Genomic DNA, 22,734 nt, shown 5'->3' on the forward strand with positions numbered 1-22,734 from the left:
ATTAGGGGCAATCAAGCAGGCAGGAAGGTGAGGCAGTTAGGAGCCAGTGGTCCTGGATTGTGAGAGAGGTGTCCAACCCTGAGGGGTGCCGGATAGGAAAGGGTGCAAGCTGGGCTGAAGGGATCCCCCCACCCAACTCCCTGTACATGAATTTCATGCACTGGGCCTCTAGTATCATAATAAATAAACTCAATGTCTCCATTAGCTATTTACTATATGGACATGTTTCAGAGATAAGGAGTGATTCTTCTAATAGAATAATTACTTAGACAGGAGAATTAATTTTATTATACCATGTTATCTGGGCAATACTTACAGGATATCTGTTTCTATAGTAACGATGTTTCTGTTAAAATAAAGAACAAATTAAAATTATTATCCATGTTTACCTATCAAGTTTCTAAGTATGTGATAATGTCTTACCTCTTCAGATGAAGAAGAATCAGCACTCTTGAAAAAAAAAAAAAAGAGAAAAGAATGAACATCTCAATTGTATAATTCTAGATTGAGTGTCAAATGCGCTTGGCTTCCACAGTTATGATTAAACAAAATGGAGGCAAAGCCTTAAGTAACTGATGCACAAAGTTGGCTGCTTCATGTTAGTGACAAAATGAAGACTAGGCTTAGGCTATAATTAATTCATTACATTCCAATATCAACTCACTTGGATCCAAATTTATTTTTTCTGATAAGGAAGAAAATCTACCACTCTGACCAGGAGAGTGAAAATTAAAAATTAAAATGTGGATTAGCTTAAGACCATGTATGTTCTCAGTTGCTGAAAAACTATGTACATTTACATATTGATTGTACAGGTACAGACTGGTGTTATGCTTATGGTTTTCTGTTCTTCCTTGGATTTTTATTTTGTTTGCACTTGCACTTCTGTGTGTGCTTAGTGTCTGTCTGTGTGTACTCAAGCTTTATTCTAAATCCTTAATGTACTGATGTAGGTTTCCTCAAGAAAAATGTGAACACAAAATCATGTTTGTGTGATAAAACTGGCCCACAACACAAGAAATGAGACAATCTCTGAATAACTCCTAAGAACATATTCTTCAAAATGTTCTGATATACTTACAATCATGGCAACCAGGAGAGCCATGATGAAGGTGAAGACAAAGATCTTCATGTTTGGCTGAGTCCTGTGAAAACATACATGACAGATCAATAACACACTCATTCCTGCACTTGAAAATCATTTGTAGAATCCACAGCTTTGGGAAACACTAGAAGTACAGAGAGAGAATTAAAGCACATCACCTGATGTCATAAAACTCAGTCACTAGTAGGGGACATTGATAAGTAAAGATAAGTGCTGTAGTTTAGAAATAATATAAGCAGGCAAAATAGATATCTTAGAAGAAGAAAAGGAGGGTGGGAAAAAATAAAGCAAAGGTAAACTTGTATTAGATAATATATTATACACAAAGAGATGTTTGGAAGAACAAAAACGAGAGAAAGGATAGGATATAGGAAATGAAATAGTTCACCAGATAAGAACAAAAATGTAGACTGGCTGACCATTTAGAATTTTGTGACATTATAGGGGCCCCACATGTTGACATATTGGGTAATAAGTAAGATATGGTTTAAAGAAATGTTTAGAAGTCAGAATTCAAGCAACAGAGACAGGTTTTATAATAGAGGTAGATAAAATCAGTTAGGTCTTATGCTTGAGGATAGTAGAGGTGGTGTAACCCTAGTGATAAAAATTTAATGATAATATAAAAAAGTCAAACTAAAGAGGTTTCAGGGGAAATAATTATAGATACATTGAGCAATTGGGTTGGTAAAAGTTATTTAATTTCCAAGTAGTGTTATTCAATGAAATTACCCTAATCTGGGAATTTTATATATGATTTTATAATTCAATATATACAAGTAGATTCAGTTCTGTTGCTGTTGTATAGGAAATAAGTCAGGTTATTTATTTCTTAGTTACAGACCTCTACATAAAAACATATTGTAAACTTTAAGGTAAATAGTGAGTATAAGTTTTTCCCCCTGATCAATTTTGGTCCTCAGTTTTGATAGAATAATAGAGTAATATTTTTCCCCCTGATTATAAAAGAAACTATTCTTCGGCCTAATAATTCTAAATCTCTAATATATGAAGCACAAATTGTGATTGATGCTATTTCCCTTGTTCCTTATCTGCTGGTTTTGTTCATTATTTTAAACTCAGGACTGTGTCATTGGAAAAACAAAAAATTATACATTTCTTGATGAAGTTTTTAAAATCATCTATTACTTATCAAATATTTAGTCATGTGATGATACAAATAAGGATGCAACTTCTAGTGTTGTTCATATTTCAAACTTTATTAAAAGTAGAGGATTAAAGAAAATTTAAAGAAACTGGTCTTCTATAGATAGATAGATAGATAGATAGATAACCAGATAGGTAACTAAGATATTTGAAAGAATATTATCTAAAGAACACAGTGATAAATGTTTGACATAGCATAAAAGTTTTTTCAACCAAATCACTAATGAATTAGTATGTTACATAAAATTAATAAAACAAAAAATCCATTATTCAGTGGTAATTATTCAGAAAATTATAAACTTTTTTATGATTAAAAAAACAAAAATGTAATGGAAATGAACTTGTGATAGTCATACAGTAACTATGGTAAAATTTGAAATAATACACATGCATGCAGAAATAGAGCTTATACTAATCAAGAGGTAATTTTCTTATAAAAGATGACCTTGACTTTTCAGTTAAAGGTAAAACCAAACATTAACAAAGTGGATATTATGTATTGAGTTAAGAAAATAAAAAAGATCCCTGACTAGTTTGGATCAGTGGATACAGCGTTGGTCTGCAGACTGAAAGGTCTCAGGTTCAATTCTGGCTAAGGGTTTGTACATTGGTTGCAGGCACATCCCAAGTAGGGAGTGTGCAGGAGGCAGCTGATAGATGTTTCTCTCTCATCGATGTTTCTAACTCTCTATCTCTCTCCCTTCATCTCTGAAAAAATATGTATATATATTTAAAAAAATAGAAAAAAAAAATAAAAAGACATCTAGGATATCCCCTCTACATAAGCACATCTCCTTCTTGTTCCACATTTCTTTGGTACAATGCTTGTTGTAAATGTAAATACATTGCGATTCTTTCCTCAACTTCAAATCCTGACATAAAGTATCACTTCTATAAATTGTTTCTTTATGTGAAATTACCAATAAATAGAGTACATTTTACAAATGGTGTACAACTTACTCTAATAAACAAAAATCAAAATAAGACATTATATCAGATTTCCCATGAATATATTACCTTTTACCCACGATGAGAGTTCAAGAAGCTGAAATTGCAAGTCCTGAAAGATAGTGTGCCTTTCTAGAGAACTGATGTATTTATATACCCTTATGAGATCATAATATTGAACTAAAAATAATGCCCCAAATCTGTCCCCACAGATACTAAGAATAGACTTAAATTTTACAATAAAAGACTGTGTAGCGGAGTAACCAGGAAACAACTGTGCCCATCACTTGTTAATCTCAGTATTTGTCTAGATATGCATGAATAAGCCTCAGAGATATGTAAGCTACAGAAAGGAAGTGTGGAAATGAATTGAAATGGTAAAAGTATTTCTGCAGAACATCATCTGTTCTATTTGCACAAACATGTCCAAGATGGACAAACTCCCTTCCAAAACGACACTACCTTGCCAAAATTTTTTTAAATATATATTTTATTGATTTTTTACAGAGAGGAAGGGAGAGAAAGAGGGACAGAGACCTACCCTGTTTCCCTGAAAATAAGACAGTGTCTTATATTAATTTTTGCTCCCAAAGATGCACTAGGTCTTATTTTCAGGGATGTCTTATTTTTTCCATGAAGAAGAATATGGTACACATTTATTGTTAAATGAAAATAAAGGAAATTTATTACCTGTATACGGTACGGTAGTACGGTAGTTGTCAACACAAACCAGACAAACTGTGAATCCTATAGTATAAAGAATTTACTCATTTATTCAATGACAATCATGTCATCATCTTCTAGAACATCATCATAACAATCCAATTCCTGAATTTCCTGGTGAATTTCTTGTGACTCCATTTCTTTCAGAATCAGTGGACCAAATCTCTCATGTTTAGCCTAGGGGGGGCCTTATTTTCGGGGGGATGCCTTATATTTCACTCAGAAGAAAACCTGTAAATAGGTCTTATTTTCGGAGGATGTCTTATTTTTGGGGAAATATGGTAGAAACATCGACCAGCTGCCTTCTGCACAACCCTACCGGGGATGTGCCCGCAACCAATGTATGTGCCCTTGACCAGAATCGAACCCAGGACCTTTCAGTCCTCAGACCGATGCTCTATCCACTGAGCCAAACCGGTTTCAGCCCTTGCCAAAATTTTGCTGGTTTTCTAATATATGGTGGCAACTTATAATACAATTAGAATCATTATTTATTCAAATATATCTCCTACAAGTTGTTATAATGTTCCTTTATTTCTATGGACTTTGAAGTATTTTAAATCTTATGGTATATTCAACAGTGTGTCAAAATGCACTAAACCAATAAAGTATTAGATAATAAAGACAATTCTTAGTATTAAAGTCCAATGACCACAGAAGCTCAGTTCTCTTATGTCTCACATAGTAACTGGATACTTGTTTGTGTATTGAATTTCTTTTTTTCAGTCCTTAGGGGCTCATGACCCTCCCTGGGAACCATGTTTAACATAATTCCACTAAATAGAAGGGAAAATTAGTTTTCACTAAGTCCCCAGGCAAATTTGTATAAAAATTCAGCTTGTTGCCATTGTTTGAATAATTAAATGTACTCAGAATTAAATACACAAAAAGTCATTTTTAAGTTTTAGGTATATTTGGTGTCTAGTCCACTATTACTCAAAATGTTGTTAATGTGACCACCAGTCAGCATCACCTGGGAGCTTGATGTGATAGAAAAGCAAATTCATAGGTCCTCTTCCCAGGCATGTTGAATCAGAATCTAGGAGTAACAATCTCACATTCTTAGTTTCTCCAGGTGATTCTTTGTTGAACATAAATTTTAAGAAACCACATAATTGACTCATTATGTGTCTATAAACCGGACCCTATAAATAGAATTTAAAGTTTCATTTTTTATCAGGTGGTTTAAGGAAATATTTGCTAGGTGAATCTTCTCTGCTATATTTGAACAACCACATTAGATGTTGTTATTTTCTAGGAGGTAAACAAAATATTATTAGTGATTTATTAAGGCAAATAAAATCCAACTCAATTAAAATAATAATAATTTTTTATTGATATCTACAACTTGTAGATAGTCAATTTTCAATGCAAAACGAATTCAAGGTCTAGTGTATTCTCAATAGATAAAAGTTATACAAGGTTTGAGAGTATAAAAATCAATATGATTTAAAAAATATATCCTGCTTTATTTAAGGAATATCAAATGATTTTCTTTCTTTCTTTCTTTCTTTCTTTCTTTCTTTCTTTCTTTCTTTCTTTCTTTCTTTCTTTCTTTCTTTCTTTCTTTCTTTCTTCCTTCCTTCCTTCCTTCCTTCCTTCCTTCCTTCCTTCCTTCCTTCCTTCCTTCCTTCCTTTTTTTTTCTTTTTCTTTTTTCTTTTCTTTTTTTTATTTTTTTTATCTCTCTCTTACTTATCTCACCTCCTTTCTTCCCTGATCTATTTCTGCAGTGATTTTTCTTGGGTCATGTTACTAGGCACTATTCTAGTAGATTTTTTGATATTCACTACTTCTGAAGAACGTGTAAAACAGTGATCCAAAGGCACTATTGGATCCAAATTGCAACAGTAGTTAAAGAAATAAACATCATGGAAAAAATGCCAGGAAATAAAAATTGACAGATGCTAATACACAAAATTAAAACCTACAATTAACTTTCCTATACTTTAGGTAGGTAAACCAAAATATGGGCATTGTTTCACACCTCATTTTCTGTTTCAAACAATAGGAAGTGTGGGGATTATGTGTGATAGGAGGAAACAAAGACAGTGGACTTTACACATAGGAACTGCCTTGTGTGCTACTTATGGGTTCATTCTCCCTGAACAGTAGATCATTTTAGAATATCGATGGACCAGAACTTATTCTGTTTTTTTAAATAATGAAGTAAAACTGGTATTATATAAACTACAACTAAACACAATACAGTTTGAAAATGTCAATGTCTTTCATACAAGGGAAAAAGCAATAAAGAGTGACTGCTATGTCACAAGTGTGGCATTTAATTAATGGCATAAAGATGCAATCTCTAAATGGGTATTTGTGATGATATTTATGCTGGATTTCCCTTCTTCTCTTCCTTTCCTTTTTTTTTTTCTTCTTCTTTCTCCTCTATCCCTCCTCCTTTTTCTCCTCTCCCTCTTTTTATTTCTTTTACAATGAACATATGCTATACAGTCTATGACAAAATCCATGATGTTTATTTACGTAGCTAGAAAAACAGTTTGTGTTATATTTGTGGCAATGACAACTGAGAATAACCACAGTCCTTTCTAATTGGGACTATAAATTGGCATTATTTCATTTTTTGTCTTCATGGCTTCTGCCTTGCTCAATATGAACATGGTTCAAGAGTAAATATTAGCTGAATAGTTGAAATGGGCTATAGACATTGGTTTTCTAAGCAATAAAACACTAGAGGCCCGGTGCATGAAATTTGTGCATGGAGGGGGTGTGTGTCCCTCAGCCCAGCCTGCACCCTCTCCAATCTGGGACCCCTGGAGGGATGTCTGATTGCCCGATGGGATCAGGCCTAACTGGGCAGTTGGACTTCCCTATCAAAATCCAGGACTGCTGACTCCTAACTGCTCGCCTGCCTGCCTTCCTGATTGCCCCCAACTGCTTCTGCCTGCCAGCCTGATCACTCCCTAACTACTCCCCTGCCAGCCTGATTGATGTCTAACTGCTCCCGGCCAGCCTGCTTGCTCCCAACATCCTTCTTCTGTTAGCCTAGTCACCCCTAACTGCCCTCCCTTGCAAACCTGGTCCCTCTCAACTGACCTTCCTTGCAGGCCTGGTCCCTCCCAACTGCTTTTCCCTGCTGACCATCTTGTGGTGGCCATTTTGTGTTCACATGGGGGCAAGATCTTTGACCACATGGGGGCAGCCATCTTGTGTGTTGGAGTAAAAATCAATCTGCATATTATTCTTTTATTAGATAGAATAGAAGCCTGGTGCATGGGTGGGGGCCAACTGGTTTGTTCTAAAGGGTGTCCCAGATCAGGGTGGGGGTTCCCTTGAGGCATGAGGTGGCCTGGGGGAGGGGCCTGTGGTGGTTTTCAGGTTGGCCACCCTCCCCAGCAATCCAAGCAGAGGCCCTGGTATTTGGAATTTATTTTATCTTCTACAATTGAAACGTTGTAGCCTGGAGTGAAGGCCTGAGCCAGCCAGGGCTGCAGAAGCTTGGCTTCCTCTATCGCAGGGGCAACTCTAGCCTCCTGCTCTTCCAGCTTCATGGCTGCCACCATTTCTGTTAGAATTTATTTACCTTCTATAATTGAAATTTTGTATCCTTGAGTTGAGGCTCTGGCTGGCCAGGGTGTGCTGAAAGCTTGGGCTTCCTCCATTGCCAGGAAAACCCAAGTTTCCCTCCTGCTTTGTATGGCTACAGCCATCTTGGTTGGGGTTAATTTGCATACTTGCTCTGATTGGCTGGTGGCCATTCAATATTCATGTTTACTTATCTTCTGCATACTGCATGTATGACTACTCTTTGGATTGTAACTTCATCTAGAAAGTCTCCTTTTTCTGATGTTGAAATTCCATCTGGAAAAAAACTCTAATCTGTACTTCCCGACATTGCTTACTCCCATTAGGCCTGGTTCCTTCTGTTGGGTGTAGCAAAGTTCTTGGCTGTTGGGTGTAGCAAAGTGATGGTTAAATTGCATATTACTCTTTTATTAGATAGGATAGGATAATTAACAATTAGAAGTGTTCCCTTCCCTCAAACAAATAGCATGATATAAATGCAAGTGATATTATGAAGGAAAATGATTATGCAAATACTTTAATTAAACTGGCATTTACCCATGATTAAGTCCTGAATGTATCTATTATGAACAGTGAATTGAAAAAAAGAAAATTGTAAAATTGAGCAGTGTCAAACACAACCAACCAGTTACATTTGTGAACATCAGTCATTAGAAAACCAAAAATATTTGAAGATTACTTTTGTAAATAGGCACATACTAAGTACTTTGGATGCCTGCTTCAGATATAATTGTGGGCTTTGGGCAAGATCCTGTTCCACTCTGGGCTTTAGATTCCTTTATGCTTACTAATTTCCTGTCCTTCCATGAACATTTGCTAATAAAAATTCATTCACTGGCCGAAACCGGTTTGGCTCAGTGGTAGAGCATTGGTCTGCGGACTGAAAGGTCCTGGGTTCGATTCCGGTCAAGGGCATGTACCTTGGTTGTGGGCACATCCCCGGTGGGGGGGTGTGCAAGAGGCAGCTGGTCGATGTTTCTCTCTCATCGACATTTCTGGCTCTCTGTCTCTCTACTTTCCTCTCTGAAAAAATCAATAAAATATATATATTTTTTAAAAATTCACTCACTGCAAAAAATATGAGCTCAAACCTGAGAAATCTCATTTTAATACAACCCACCCCCCCCACCCACCATCTACAGAATAAAATTCATGTTCCTAAGGAGCTCAGCATGCTTTGCTCATCACTATTGGGCTACTTCCTCTCTCTCTGTTAACATCTCCATCTACTCCCTTCATTATATTTGATGACTTTAATTCACTACTTGATTTAACTGTGGTTACTGGTTTCTAATATCCAAGACTCTATTCTTTTTTTTCCTTCTTTTTCTTTTTAGCTTAAATTCTCTCACCTCCTGAGGTCAAACCTTTCATCTGGCTTCAAGATCCTACTCAGGACTCATGACTTCATGAAGATCCCCTTTGCCTCTCATATCCATTTGCTAAAATAAACCAGGCATTTCCTTGTGCTATTGCAACTTATTACAGCTTTCTTAAAATGTTTGTTACATTTCATAACAAGTAGGCTTCACGTTAGCTTACTCTAAAGGCTTTAATGTTCTTGAGGACAAGAATTTTGTCTTTTTTATTACTGCATTCTTGGCAACTTGCAAAATCCTGGTAAACAAAGACATTTAATATAGAATGTATTTCACTATAAACCTTCAATATTCATGTTTACTTATCTTCTGCATACTGCATGTATGACTACTCTTTGGATCGTAACTTCATCTAGAAAGTCTCCTTTTTCTGATGTTGAAATTCCATCTGGAAAAAAACTCTAATCTGTACTTCCCGACATTGCTTACTCCCATTAGGCCTGGTTCCTTCCTCCCTTCCTCCCTCCCTCCTTTCCTTTCTTCTTTCCTTTCTTCCTTTATCTCTCTCTTCTGCTTTACACTCTATTTTTTCCTACTTCCCTTTGCTGTACCAGCCTCAGAATAATAACTCAATAATATTGAATTCTATTCTTAGAAAACTTCTCTTTTTCCTTGCCACTTTTTCTGTAGGGAAGTTTATGTATTCCTTTGTAAGAAAAAAATCATTTCTACAGATGTACATATGACTCCTTTGAGCATCATATTTAATTCACAGTACATCTTAGACACCTTCAATCATCTTATGTATAAGTCTTAACTGAGTGCCCTCTTTCTGATTTCAGGTTGGTTTCTATTTCAGGTTATAAAATGGATAAATTTCAATTACCCTGGCATATTCTGTTCATTCATTTATCTGACTTCTCATATTTCTCTTATTTTAATGAGAAGTTTGCTTCCCATTGCCTATGATACTCAGCACCATTTCCATGAGGCCATCATAATGTTTACCCTCAACTACTATAATAACATGTTATAACAATCCCTCTTACTATATAGATTGCCTGAAATATTGTCATAAAGGCCTATATTCCAAGAAATTTTGCAATCCTTATTTCTTTCCATTTTTTAATATATTTCTTATTTTTAGTGAATTATGTATACATATTTGAAATTCAAAAATACATATCTGAAATTCAGAAGCATTCTTGATTTTACTCTATCCCCTCTAACATTCACTTATGTTCTATATCCTGTTTCCTGAACTACAGAATCCATCAAATGTGGTTTATTACTGTTCAACCACTTATACTTTTTTCAGCAAAAATTATTTATTCCCCTCGCTGGTTTGGCTCAGTGGATAGAGGGTCAGCCTGTGGACCAAAGCGTCCTGGGTTCATTTCCTGTCAAGGCTTTGTACCTCCCCAGCCTGAGCCCTGGTCGGGGCTCATGCAGGAGGCAAGCAATCGATGTGTTTCTCTCACATGGATATTTCTCTCTGTCTTTCCTTCTCTTTCCCTTCCTCTAAAAATCCTCAGGTGAGGATTAAAAATAAATAAATAAATAAAAATAATTTATTGCTATGTAATTATGACTCAAAATTGCACTTATTTGCCCAGCTGGTGTGGCTCAGGGCTTGAGCATCAACCTATACAATGGGCGGTTTGATTCCTGGTCAGGACACATGGCCAGGTTTTGGGCCTGATCCCCAGTAGGGGATATGCAGAAGGTAGCCAATCAATGGTTCTCTTTCATCATTGATGTTTTTATCTTTTTCTCCCTCTTCCTTCCTCTCAGAACTCACTAAAAATATTAAAAATAATTGTTCTCAAAGATTCTTTAAGTTCCAACTGTAATAACAACTCTTTAAAAACCTGTTTCTCATGCACACACTCAGAAAAAATGCCCATACTTCCAATCCAGGCATAACAAATAATGAACATATAAGCCAAAATGCTACAATGATAACTAAATCTTATTTAAAAATCTCAGGGGGTTAATGCATGGACTTTGCATATCATCAAATAGAAACACAAGTACTCATACAGATCTGATTTTAAATGTTATCTTTGGAATGATCAAATAGTATGGATTTTAAAAATTACTTAATCTTTTGGTGTCTCAATTTCTTCATCCAAAATATGGATGGGAAAACTATCTCATGATGTTTTTGTTACCATCATATAAAGTAAGTATGTAAATGGAATAATACCTAGGATAGAGTTGATACTAAGTAAAAATAATAATAATAATAAAGCTTCTATAGTTCTTATGCTTGAATAGAGAGAGATAGCCAATACTCGTCAGGTAAATAAGTCTCTATGACATTTTATAGAACATTTACCAAACATTTTTGCCTATGCAAGCCATTCAAATTCCTTTTCTTGGATGTTCCTTTACAGAGATGAAGCTACCATCATGGATTTGTTATCTTGTCATTTTTCTCCATTGTGGCATAAAGCACTAACAACTGCTCCAGGTAGCATGACAATGTGGCCTTCTCAAGGATTCTGAGTATCTCTGGTACTCATATAACATTCCCCTACAGCTGAGATCTTAAGGACTCAGCAGGTGCTAAAGGCTTAATTGTGTCCTCAATAACTTGGGCCCTGAGCCAGAAGGTCACTGTCTTCTAAGAATTGTCTTTAGTTATTAGATACTAGTAATTGCATTTCCTGGACTGATTTCCTTTACAGATGTGAATTGCTCCCTTGTTAAATTGCTCCTGGGCATTTCTGGGGACAGATGTTAGGCAGAAATTATTTTCTAATCATGTCAATTTCTTAGAATTGAAACTCACTATTGATTTTTTTTTCGAACCACAAAATTAGCATGCCATTACATACACTGTATAAATAGCCATGAAAACAGGCAGAACAGCATTCACTTGCCCCTTTCTTCACTTCTTGACCTCCACTTCGGAGAAAAGGTAAGAATTTAAGATATAAATTTTATTTACACCCTTTTTGTTTTATTTAAAATATATAAAGAAAAAAATTTAAATATAGTGTTTGAAATGAAAGTATTTAAATAGTGCTGACATTATTTTCAAAATTTATGTTAAAAAATAAAAGTGCCTATAAAGATTTGGTAAAAATTATAATGACCACATAAACTTTAAGAGTTCAAGAAAATGTAGTAATGATGATTAATATTATTTTAGAACAAAGCTAGTTAAGAGGCCATATTAAAATATCTATTTTCAGACCTTGGCTGGGAGCTCAGTTGGTTAGAGTGTGGTCATGAGACTCCAAGGCTGAGGGTTCTATCTTAGGTCAAGGGCACCTACAAAAATCAAATCAATAAATGTATAAATTAATGGAACAACAAACTGATGTTTCTCTCTACATCTCTTTCTTTCTCTCAATTTAATCAATAAAAAATTGAAAAGAAAATTTTAAAAGATGTTTTCTGAATTAAATGTTGCTGATTTTATTAAGCATTATTACAGTTATAAAATAAAATATATTTAAATTATTGTAAGGAAATAGGAATAACTGTAGGACAAGCTTTATTCACCAGGTAGGTATAGAGGTGGCATTTGAATTAAGATATTATGGGAGCTCTTTGGGAACATGCACTACTTGAGTGCTTATGAATAATTTTTTTTAGATGAGTGTATGCATCAAACTTGTTTACAACATACAACACCCCACTTAATTATTCAATTTATAATATTTCAAAATACTAAAATAGACACATGAAACAGAATTTAGTTAAAAAGAAATAAAAATTTAACTTTGTAAGAAAATTCTGAAAGATGTAGAAATGTCTTGAAAACAAAAACAAAAGAAAGAGATTTGGAAGAAAGAGTACCTTAGAATATATTAGTCAATAATGAAATTCTGCCTGAAAATTGTATATAAAGTATTATTTATAAAATTTGGAAAATGTAATAAGGTCTTTCCTAAATTACCAAATCATCTCTAATAATATTTTTTGAAATTTGAAAATAAAAAAATTTGGAAACTTATGTAGGTCTTAAGCAAAGTAAAATTAATATTGCTATTTGTGAGAATATGGATAGATCCTGAAAATATTAAGTAACATCAGTCAGACAGAAAAATTCAAGAACCATGTAATTTCACTCATATGTGGGATATAAAACTGAAAGTACTAGAGAAAATAAGCGGGATAATCCAACAAAAATTCATAAGCACAGACAATAGTATGCTGGTCACCATAGGGAAAGGGGTATGGGAGGGAAATAAAGGGTAAAAGGGATAAAAAATATTATATGGTATTTGAAGAAATTTGACATTGGCTGGTAAATGAACAATGCAATATGCAGATGATGCATTTTAGAATTGTGCACTTGAAACATAATTTTCTTAACAAGTATTACCCCAATCAATTTAATTAAAATAATTATGTATCACCCAGGGTGTATTGGTAGCACAAACATTATGTTTTACAAGAAATAATAGAGATGGAACAAGATCAAATGTTTAGTACATTTCAGTTAAAAATGTTAACAAATAGTATATGTTATGCTACAAAAGGGAGTGGATTGCAGTAGGGACTGGACAATTGAATCCAATCCTTTGGCAAATCATTAAGAGATCAGAATAATAAGAGAATACATAGTGTGCAATCTCTAAAGTTATATGTCACAAAGGAGAAGAGACATCAGTACATGTGTGAGGATGAAGACTGAGTAGTGGGTACACATGGAGGAAAAAACAAACTATTCAGTCCAGGAAAACATCTGGATAAGTGGAAATAATAATGATATGCTCAAACGAAGATCTCAGCCTTGTTAGAAATAAGGACATATAATTAAGCAAAATATTCATGGAAACTGTTTAGTTTAGGAAAGGTAAAAACAAAATATAAATTTCTAAGTATATATTTTCTTTGATCAGTCTGTTCCCAATAGATATGAGGACTCATCAGGGCTGAGACCTTAATATTTTGTTTTTTACTTTAAATCAAGACCCTAGACAAGCCGAAACTGGTTTGGCTCAGTGGATAGAGCGTCAGCCTGAGAAATGAAGGTTCCCAGGTTCGATTCTGGTCAAGGGCATATACCTTGATTACGGGCACATCCCCAGTGGAGGGTGTGCAGGAGGCAGCTGATAGATGATTCTCTCACATCGATGTTTCTGACTCTCTATCCCTCTCTCTTCCTCTCTGTAAAAAAATCAATAAAATATATTTAAAAAAAGAAGACTCTAGACTGCATCAGGCAATTAAGGATGTGAAATAAATATTACTCATTTTGAATAAATAAAGCAATTGATAAAGCTTTATATAAACATGTAAATCTTTTTTTTCTGTCATAAAAAAAACACACTGTACTGTAAATAAGATTTAAAAGAGTGAAGTAGGTTATAGCTGATAACTGAAAAAATGTGAATGGCTGGTATTGAACTATAAAATTGATATGTAAGACCGAGTTGTCATTGTAGATTTTGTCTTTGGTGTATGATAAAATTTCCATTAGTAATGTTTTCTAAAATGCAGACATTTTACTTTTACATTGTTTTGGTTTCTTTAAAAAAAATAATTCTACCTAAATAAGAGATTAGATTGACAACTATACTACCATTTCCTATTTTCCCTTTCACAGAACTTGAGCCATGAAGGTCCTCATCCTTGCCTGCCTCGTGGCTCTTGCTCTTGCATGGGAGGTAAGAAAAGCTCTAAATGATTAACGTGCAGTGAAATATTATCCCATGTGTAGAGAACAACATTAGCAACATTTTAAATGCACATAGAAAGCTGAATTTCAACAGACTTTTTGTTTACTTCTAAGAAAATCACTTATATTCACCGATTATTTCAGTAGAGTTCTGTAGGACCATAAATCTTGGTTAAATGTTTTCTACACTACTGGGAAACCAGTCCCTTAAAACACACACACACACACACACACACACACACACACACACATAAAACAAACAAAAACAAAAAGAAGACAAATAAGCATCAGGTAAAAGAAGGAGAAACACATAGACAAATCACACACACACACAAAAAAGAATAATATTGCACAAATACAATTGCATGCATGTCCAACCTAGATAAATGTATCAGTGATGAAACTGATGTACCTCTTGCCCTGGGGCATTGGACCAAATCCTACCTGGGTCTACTCAAAGAAATCCAGAGGGTGGAGCATAAGGCAATAGGCATAATCATAAGCACATTTGTAACCATAATGGAAATTGTTTGATACAAATTCAAATAACACCCCTTTTTTTGTTACCCATCAAAAGTTGTCCTTCGTTTATTTTAGTGAACATAATACAACAAGCAGAATTTACTAGATCCTAATTTTCCCTCTAATTATATTCTCTTCCTAAGACAAATAGGAAAATAAAATAGGTAAAATAAAATTATACCATTAGAGTTATCAAATATACAAGACATAAAACACAAATGCTTTTCAAGGATCTCAAAAGATATATAACATTTTTTATTTCTAAATTTTGTGAAGGAGATAGCTCTGCATAAAGAAAGAAAAATGAGTTAGCTATGGAAATTTAATGGTGTCTTTTTTTTTTCTCCTTACAGAAGAAAGAAGTCAGTGTATCCAGTGAGGTAAGATATTTTATTCAGAGAATATTTTTCCAACCATGCATAGTAACATTCTGCCCTGGCTGGTTTTCTTGATGTGGTTGGAGGCTCACCCATGCAGCACAAAGTTCTGGGTTTGATCCCTGGTCATGATAAATGGGAGGCAACTTCTACATGTTTCCCCCCCACATCAATGTTTCTCTCAATCTCAAATCAATAATAAAAAAAATCCAAAAAAGTAACAGTCTTTGATGATCCAGTAGTTGATTTTGCATTTTTTTTCTTTACAGACTGTAGAAAGCATTTCTAGTGAGGTAAGACAATGTTCATTCTGATGCAATGTTCCATTTGGATTGTAGAATGCTAAAAACTCTTTATATTGTGTTACTTTAGGGCACTTAAGTCAATGCAGCTAGTTCTGACCTAAGTTCTGATGTAAATTTCCATTACATGCTTAAGGACAAAATAAATGGCTGCAGAATTCCCTATTCTCTATGCTACTTTTAACGCTAGCTGCTAACTGGACCTTTGCCACTTGCCCCACCCCCTTCTTTAACTCAATGCTATGCTCCTTTTGTATGACTGGAGCTCTCTCCACACTGACCCCATTCACTTTTTCACATTCATTGAGCACCTTCTGTGGATCAGTCATCGACTAGGAGCTATGGTACAAACTGAAAAGCAGATGCCCATAGGAAAGAATGGCAATATAGGGGGTGGGCAGGCATGCAAATGGCCATATTTTGTCATTACAGGAGTCACTTTAGTAAATAATATGCAGTAAGACTTAGTTTTAGTCTTAAGTCTGTCTGGGAAGTTCAGGTAGATATTTACACTTGCACCACTTTTGGGGGTTTGTCACCTACTAAATGGTACTTAACTTATTTTATCTCTTCATAAAGGTTATCAGATCTTAGGGAAAGTATTTTACTTCTTTTAATTGATTTTAAGCCTAAACACAACAAATGAACTAAGGATAATGAACAGAATGTATTAATAATTGTTATAATTTTTTATTAATGAATTTTGTTATTTAGAATCCGATGGCATCTTAGAGATCACTTGTTGTCATAGGAAGGGAACATAGTGAGAAGGAAAATTAGTGTCTGTTAAATGCTTCTTGTTGTACTATGTTCACTAACTTTCTGTTCTTTCTTGACTGTATTCATTTACCTTGTTTATAGATCAGACTTGTGCAGAACAGTGTAGCATATGTTTCAGTGATTATGCTTTTATTTAAAAAAAATATATTATCCAGCAAGGTGTCAACCTATTAAATTCCTTTATATTCTGATACATATTGGCAAATTAAAATTTTCCATGAAAACTTAACCTATTATACTTTTATTTTTATTTTTCTGAAGGAATCCATTACCCACATCAATAAGGTAAAGCTATTTATTTAATTATTTATTATTTATTTATTTGGTTAATAAGATCATATAGACATCAAATTCCTATGATCTGTTTATAGCATTGTGTGCCATCACCCGAAGTCCAATAATTTTCTATCATTATATATTTAAGCCCATTATCCTTTACTACCCTCCAACCCTCTTCTCTCTGGTAACCACCTTACTATTGTGTGTGTGTGTCTGTATGAATTTCAGTTGTATATCACACATAAAGGGGGAGACACAATTAAATATACATATTTTTAAAAATTTCTACATTTAATTTTCACAGATTATTCCATTTCTATTTGTGTTATTTTTTTTAGCAGAAACCGAAACTGTTTGAAAATGAGAAACAGCAACAGAAAGAGGTAATTTGTTCATAATGAGTATATTTTTAAAAATTGTTATAAAATATAATCCATACAAAAGATGAGCATATTCAGTCTAAAGAATTGTAATAAAATACTGCCATTATAGGAAATATAATGTTATCAATATATTTTAAAGATATAAATGCATTTTTAATCTCATAATCCACTTGCAGAATATAGACTAAATACTTTAGAATAAGTATTGATTTGCTCAATTTATGTTTTCCATAATGAACACAAGTAGATAGATTTTCAGATTAGAAACAGGTTTCTTATTCTCAAGATAGGTGACAAAAGAAATGGGAAGAAAATATGTCATAAATCTGAATCTGATAATTGACTAGCTATTTAACCTTGACCCCAAGTTTCTTTGTACTTCCATTTCTTCAACTGTGAATGGAGGCTACTAATTACCCCCTATAGTTGGTGAATATTTTATTATATTATTTAATATTAATTACCCAGGGTTAATATTCAGTGATTTACATGAAATTTTTATGTTTTATATTAACATTGATAAATATGTGTATTTCATAAAAGGCTGCATTACAAGAGAGACATGAGACACAGAACAACCGAGTACACAGTTGTGCAACACAGTTATTAAGTAGCAGAGTTTACTTAAAAAATATAGGTCTTAGGGGTGTCGAACTCAATCAGAGAAGGGGCCAAAATCTAAAATCCAGCCTAAATCTCGGGCCGAATGGTTTACTGAATAGTCATAAACTGTCATTGTGATGGAAACGCAGCGGAGTGCAGTGATGACAGCGCGGTGCGGGCCACATTGCAAGGCCTGGCGGGACGGATTTGGCCCGCGGGCCTTGTGTTTGACACATGTGTCTTAGACAATAAAGAATTATTTAATTGAATTACAAGTGTTGTAATATCTACTTGGAACATTTCAGCTTCTTGTTTTGTCAATGGCTTGGGTTTTGAATATTACAAGAAATATTTTTCTAAATAAAAACAAATTTACATAATGATGCTTTAAAGACTTACAATAATGATTATCTATCGATACTAAAGAATCTAGTGCTCGAAGTTAGCTAGTGTTGAGTAACTCCTTCAATTAAATCACAAATTAAGATTCGCTCTTCATTAAAACATACAGAAGCAAATCTTGGAAATAATCCTCTAAATCTTTTTAAAATTAACCTTCATTATATGAAAAAATCTGGTTTACTTTTACAACACCATGTTGAGAAATTCATGCCCTCTGAGTACCAAACCCTCCAGCCAACCACAGTATTCAAGGCAATTCAGAAAGGAGAAACAAGCTTGAAATCTGGAAACATTTAACTTCAGTTTGATCTGAGTCCGCCTAAGAAAGGAGTGGGTTAATGAGAAATAATTCAATGAGTATTTAAGCATCTTCACATGACCCCAAATAATTGATTAACTAGCATAGGTAAATAGTTTTCCTTCTCTCTTTCACTCAGGATTCCTCAATCGAGAGGAGGTTCATTCATCATGAATGACAATGATAGCTGAATCATGGACTCAAAGATTCTTTTTCTTTTTTTCCAGGATGAACGCCAGGACAAAATGAACCCTCTTGTCCAGCCACAGCCTTTTTTCTATCCTAATGCTGAGCCCATCCCTTACACTGTTCTCCCACAAAACATCCTGCCCCTTGCTCAGCCCGCTATGATGCTGCCTCTCCTTCAGCCTGAAGTGATGGAAGTCCCCAATACTAAGGAGACCATCATTCCTAAGCCCAATGTGATGCAGTTGCCTAAATCTCTAGTAATGCCATTTCTTCAGCGCCAGATCCCAAACCTCAATGATTTCAAAGCACAGCTCCCTCTGCCTCTGCTCCAGCCCTGGATGCCCCAGATCCCCCAGCCTGTTTTTCAGACTCCCATGCTTCCCACTCAGCCCCTGGTCACCCTTCCTCAGACCAAAGTCCTGCCTCTTCCCCAGCAAGTGCTGGCCCACCCCCAGAAAGCTATGCCTGCCCAAGCCCTTATGCTGAACCAAGAGCTTCTGGTTGACCCTACCCAGGCATTCTATCCCATGACTCAACCTATTGTCCCAGCTTACAACTTCCAACAAGTAAGTCCTACTTTATTAACTCTGTTGTTTCATTCATGATGTGTATATGATAGTAGAAGATGTGAGAGATCCAGAATAAAAGAATAAATGAATATTTAATGGACATCCTAATGCACATAGTTGACCTCAAGTATTATCAACACTAGCTATGAAATAAAATAACTTAGAAAACTTGTTTTCCCCCAAATCCCAAGCTTAGGTCTACTCACTGAGGTTTAGAAACAAATCTTCTGATTTTCTATGTAAATACTGAGTATTTAGAAGAAATTATTTCAAAGATTCTGATTTATTCAATGTCTAGAGAATAAAGATAAAGAGGATTAAAACATACCAAATACAGAAGTAAATTTGAAAATCTGAATGTCAAAATGAGGTTAATTATTTTCTTGTGTACACCTATTCTCTACATGCTTTAATGCACATCCTGTTTGTGATATTTGTACATGTGAAGGCAAATAATTGAGATGCTAATTTTATTACTCACTAAATTTGTATTTATTGGTTAAGTTTAAAATCTAATTTAATTAAAATTTTCATCAGCATTTATCCCCCTTTACCCTCTTTCAATTCCACCCACTCTACAACCATTGAATTTTTAGAAGTATTCTTGGCAAAATTTAATTATATATTTATTTATTTCTCTCTCTTTTTTTTTTAAGGTTTAAGAGAATTGCAATGTCAATGTTTGCATCTCACTTTTGGTAAGCTTGGGGAGATGGTGATTAGATTGTTAATACATTCTTACATTACATTGTTGTGAATAAGACCAAGATAGTGACAAACTCCATCAATATACAAAATTATTTATTAATTATCAGTGTGTCATGGACATCAACATAGTTGACTACTATGTACTCTTCTGGAGTTGTGTATCTTTTATTTCATCAATGATAGTTGTGTTATGACAGATTTGAATGGTTTATCTTTAAGTGCCTATGTCCTTATGCTTGATTATCATAATTTTAGAGAAAACTAAAAACAGCTTTTTCTACTTTTATGTAAATATTTATGAGCTTTTAAAAAAAATCAACTTGCATTCTCATTTCTATCTTAGGCTTCTTAAAATGTAATAATTTTTGAAAAAACCACTTTTAAAATTTACATATTATCTTCTAATTCATGGGTCAAAATAAACTTAGTCCCAGTCTGAGGTTTAAAAAGAGGAGCGAATATAACTTTGAGATTCTTAAGATACCAATTTTTAACCTATTATGTTAAAGTAGACATTTCACTAAAACATTTCTAAGTGAGATGCTAGTTGTTCTTAGGAGATTTTTATTTGCAAGATAGGGCACAAAATGCTACATTGGTAATAAAGTTCCCCTAATGAATTAGTCATCCCAAAATTGTAAATGGAGAAAGATGTATGGTTATATCATAAAACATAACTAATTCTTTTTAATGTTTGTTTTCTATTCTATAGAATTGACTGCAACTGGAAATGTGGCATCTTTTCAAACTTTGCATCATGCAATCAAAATAATTAATAATGTATAAATTATTCTACATGGAAAAAATGTATTTCTTTTTTATTTTATGTATTATATATCATTTATCTTAATTTGAATTGGACTCATAACTTCTATTTTCACTATTTTAATTTTTAAAAAGTACCAACAATTTCAATTTTGTGTTGGAAGTACCATAGCACTATCAATAATATGTATCCAAATCATTTCTGAAATTATGCTTATTGATACTATTTCCTAAACAGTCATTTCAATAAACTTATCCTTTATGCATATTTATTTTTCCTGTATTTATTATAATCTTAAACTTAATTGGCCTCTTTAATATTAACTGTAGATTATTACTGTTATTAAAAATAGTCATGAAAGATTAAAATTAAATGGAATGCTTTGAATATTAAAAGATATCAAAAAGTAGAGGAAAAGATAATCATATGCTGTTTGATCTAAAAATACTTCATTTACATCTAAAATCCCAGTTAAAGCATTATACCTGTGCTTTATACCTTCCAAGTACCTAGCATCAGATGTCAGATTCTATGGTCACCCTTGAAAAAAAAAGATTCAAATGTAAAATCAGATTCACAACTCCGCAACATAGCAGCTAAGTTGTGCTTTGAAAGTTATCTAATTTTTTCTGGAGCTTCAATTTCCACATCTATAGGAACCAATTCAAAGGGTTTTATTGAAGTCTGAATGTGATCAGTGGACTGCACAGTATATGATTAGTGTTCCTCGTTACTTCATATTGCTGACTTGACATATATCAGAGCAGCAAGAACCAATACCACAAGCAGTAAGATCTGGATTATTGTTATTTTTGCCAGTAATGCCCAAGAATCAAAAACTTATAGAAAGCTCTGATATTCATTGTCACTGTCTGTGGAGTAATTGTTTCATTGTGTACCAACGCATGCACTGCACATTCAAGTCCATCCATTTGAGTTTACACAAACATTCATCTCTAGTAATTATTCCCTCTTTGCTGGGTTCTAAACATTTTCCTAACCTTTACAATCAAAAGTACAAATGAAACATATGTTATTTTGTCATCAACCTGTTCCCATAAAATTTTATCCTTACTGAAACCACTTGTTTTTCCAAGGTCACCAACAACATTCATCTTGCTAAACTGTGCTCATTTTACCCATCCTCTCAGTGCTATTTGGTAGACTTGATCATCCCTTCTTTTTTGAAATATCATACTTCTTTCTTAACTTGAAATCCGAAAGCTGTCAAATCCTTGGATTCTCTCTTAACTCTCCAGCCATTTATTTGCAATATCCCTTCTGAATAGCTGATATTTTCTTTCTAGCTACCTGCTATCAGTGAAATAGTTTCCCATACAAATATGACTAAAGGCAATTTTTGCTTAGTATTCTAGTCATTTTTAGGTAAACTGCATGGATTAGACTTTCTTCTAGTAAAGAACATTTTACAATTAAAATGAGATTGCCACCTGATCGGCATGGTTCAGTGGTTGAGTGTTGATGTATGAACCAGGAGGTCATGGTTCAATTCCTGGTCAGGACATAGGCTCTGGTTGCAGAGTAGACCTCCAGAGTGGGTCATGCAGGAGGCAGTTGATCAATGATTCTCTCTCATCATTGATGTTTCTCTCTCTCCCTCTCTAAAATAAATAAAAATATATTTAAAATACATAAAATGAGATTGCCTAGATGATTTTCTTGCCCTTTGAATAGCCATCCAGTTATGTCATGACCTACTTTCTTCCATAATCATTGTCCCAGAAGATTATAAAATAATACTGAATGGCTTTAGTTAAAAATATTGACAGTGAAAAATTAAATGGTTGTTGCCATATGATAGTTGTATAAAATGAGAATAAAAATAGATATGGGTGCTATGTGTCCCTCCCCAAAGATATGCTGACATCCTAACTCAACATTTTTCAATTTTTTCCCCAATTTTAATACAAACCATTTCTTAAAAATTAAATATATATGAAAATAAAACTGTAATGAATTCTTTTTTTTTACTTTTTTAATTTTTAAAATATATATTTTTTATTGAAAGTGCTATATATAATATGTTCTCTTTCCCCCCTCACTGACCTCTTCTAACCCACCCTCAATCCTTATCTCATCCCA

At 34.0% G+C, this 22,734-nt stretch overlaps 1 protein-coding gene and 2 long non-coding RNA genes across 3 annotated transcripts; 2 read left to right on the forward strand and 1 right to left on the reverse strand.

The window, feature by feature from the left end:
* Positions 1-409: 409 nt before the first annotated feature.
* On the reverse strand, positions 410-3,383 carry LOC118712934. The gene is made up of 3 exons (XR_004986188.2): positions 3,290-3,383; positions 1,082-1,145; positions 410-450 (listed from the first exon to the last, which is right to left on the reverse strand). It is a non-coding gene; the product is annotated as an uncharacterized LOC118712934 (long non-coding RNA).
* An 11,943-nt stretch (positions 3,384-15,326) lies between these two features.
* LOC123651023 lies at positions 15,327-16,719 on the forward strand. The gene is made up of 3 exons (XR_006741481.1): positions 15,327-15,355; positions 15,622-15,645; positions 16,696-16,719. It is a non-coding gene; the product is annotated as an uncharacterized LOC123651023 (long non-coding RNA).
* A 1,806-nt stretch (positions 16,720-18,525) lies between these two features.
* On the forward strand, positions 18,526-19,277 carry LOC123651043 (beta-casein-like). The gene has a single exon (XM_045580986.1). It carries the CDS (start codon positions 18,594-18,596, stop codon positions 19,191-19,193), a length of 600 nt encoding a protein of 199 aa, XP_045436942.1. The 5' UTR covers positions 18,526-18,593; the 3' UTR covers positions 19,194-19,277.
* The last annotated feature ends 3,457 nt before the right edge of the window (positions 19,278-22,734 follow it).

The sequence above is a fragment of the Pipistrellus kuhlii genome, unplaced genomic scaffold, assembly GCF_014108245.1.
Source record: "Pipistrellus kuhlii isolate mPipKuh1 unplaced genomic scaffold, mPipKuh1.p scaffold_m20_p_1, whole genome shotgun sequence".
Taxonomy (NCBI): domain Eukaryota; kingdom Metazoa; phylum Chordata; class Mammalia; order Chiroptera; family Vespertilionidae; genus Pipistrellus; species Pipistrellus kuhlii.

Coding starts and splice junctions, on each gene's coding strand:
- LOC123651043 (XM_045580986.1), top strand. CDS start 18,594: ATGGACTCAAAGATTCTTTTTCTTTTTTTCCAGGATGAACGCCAGGAC.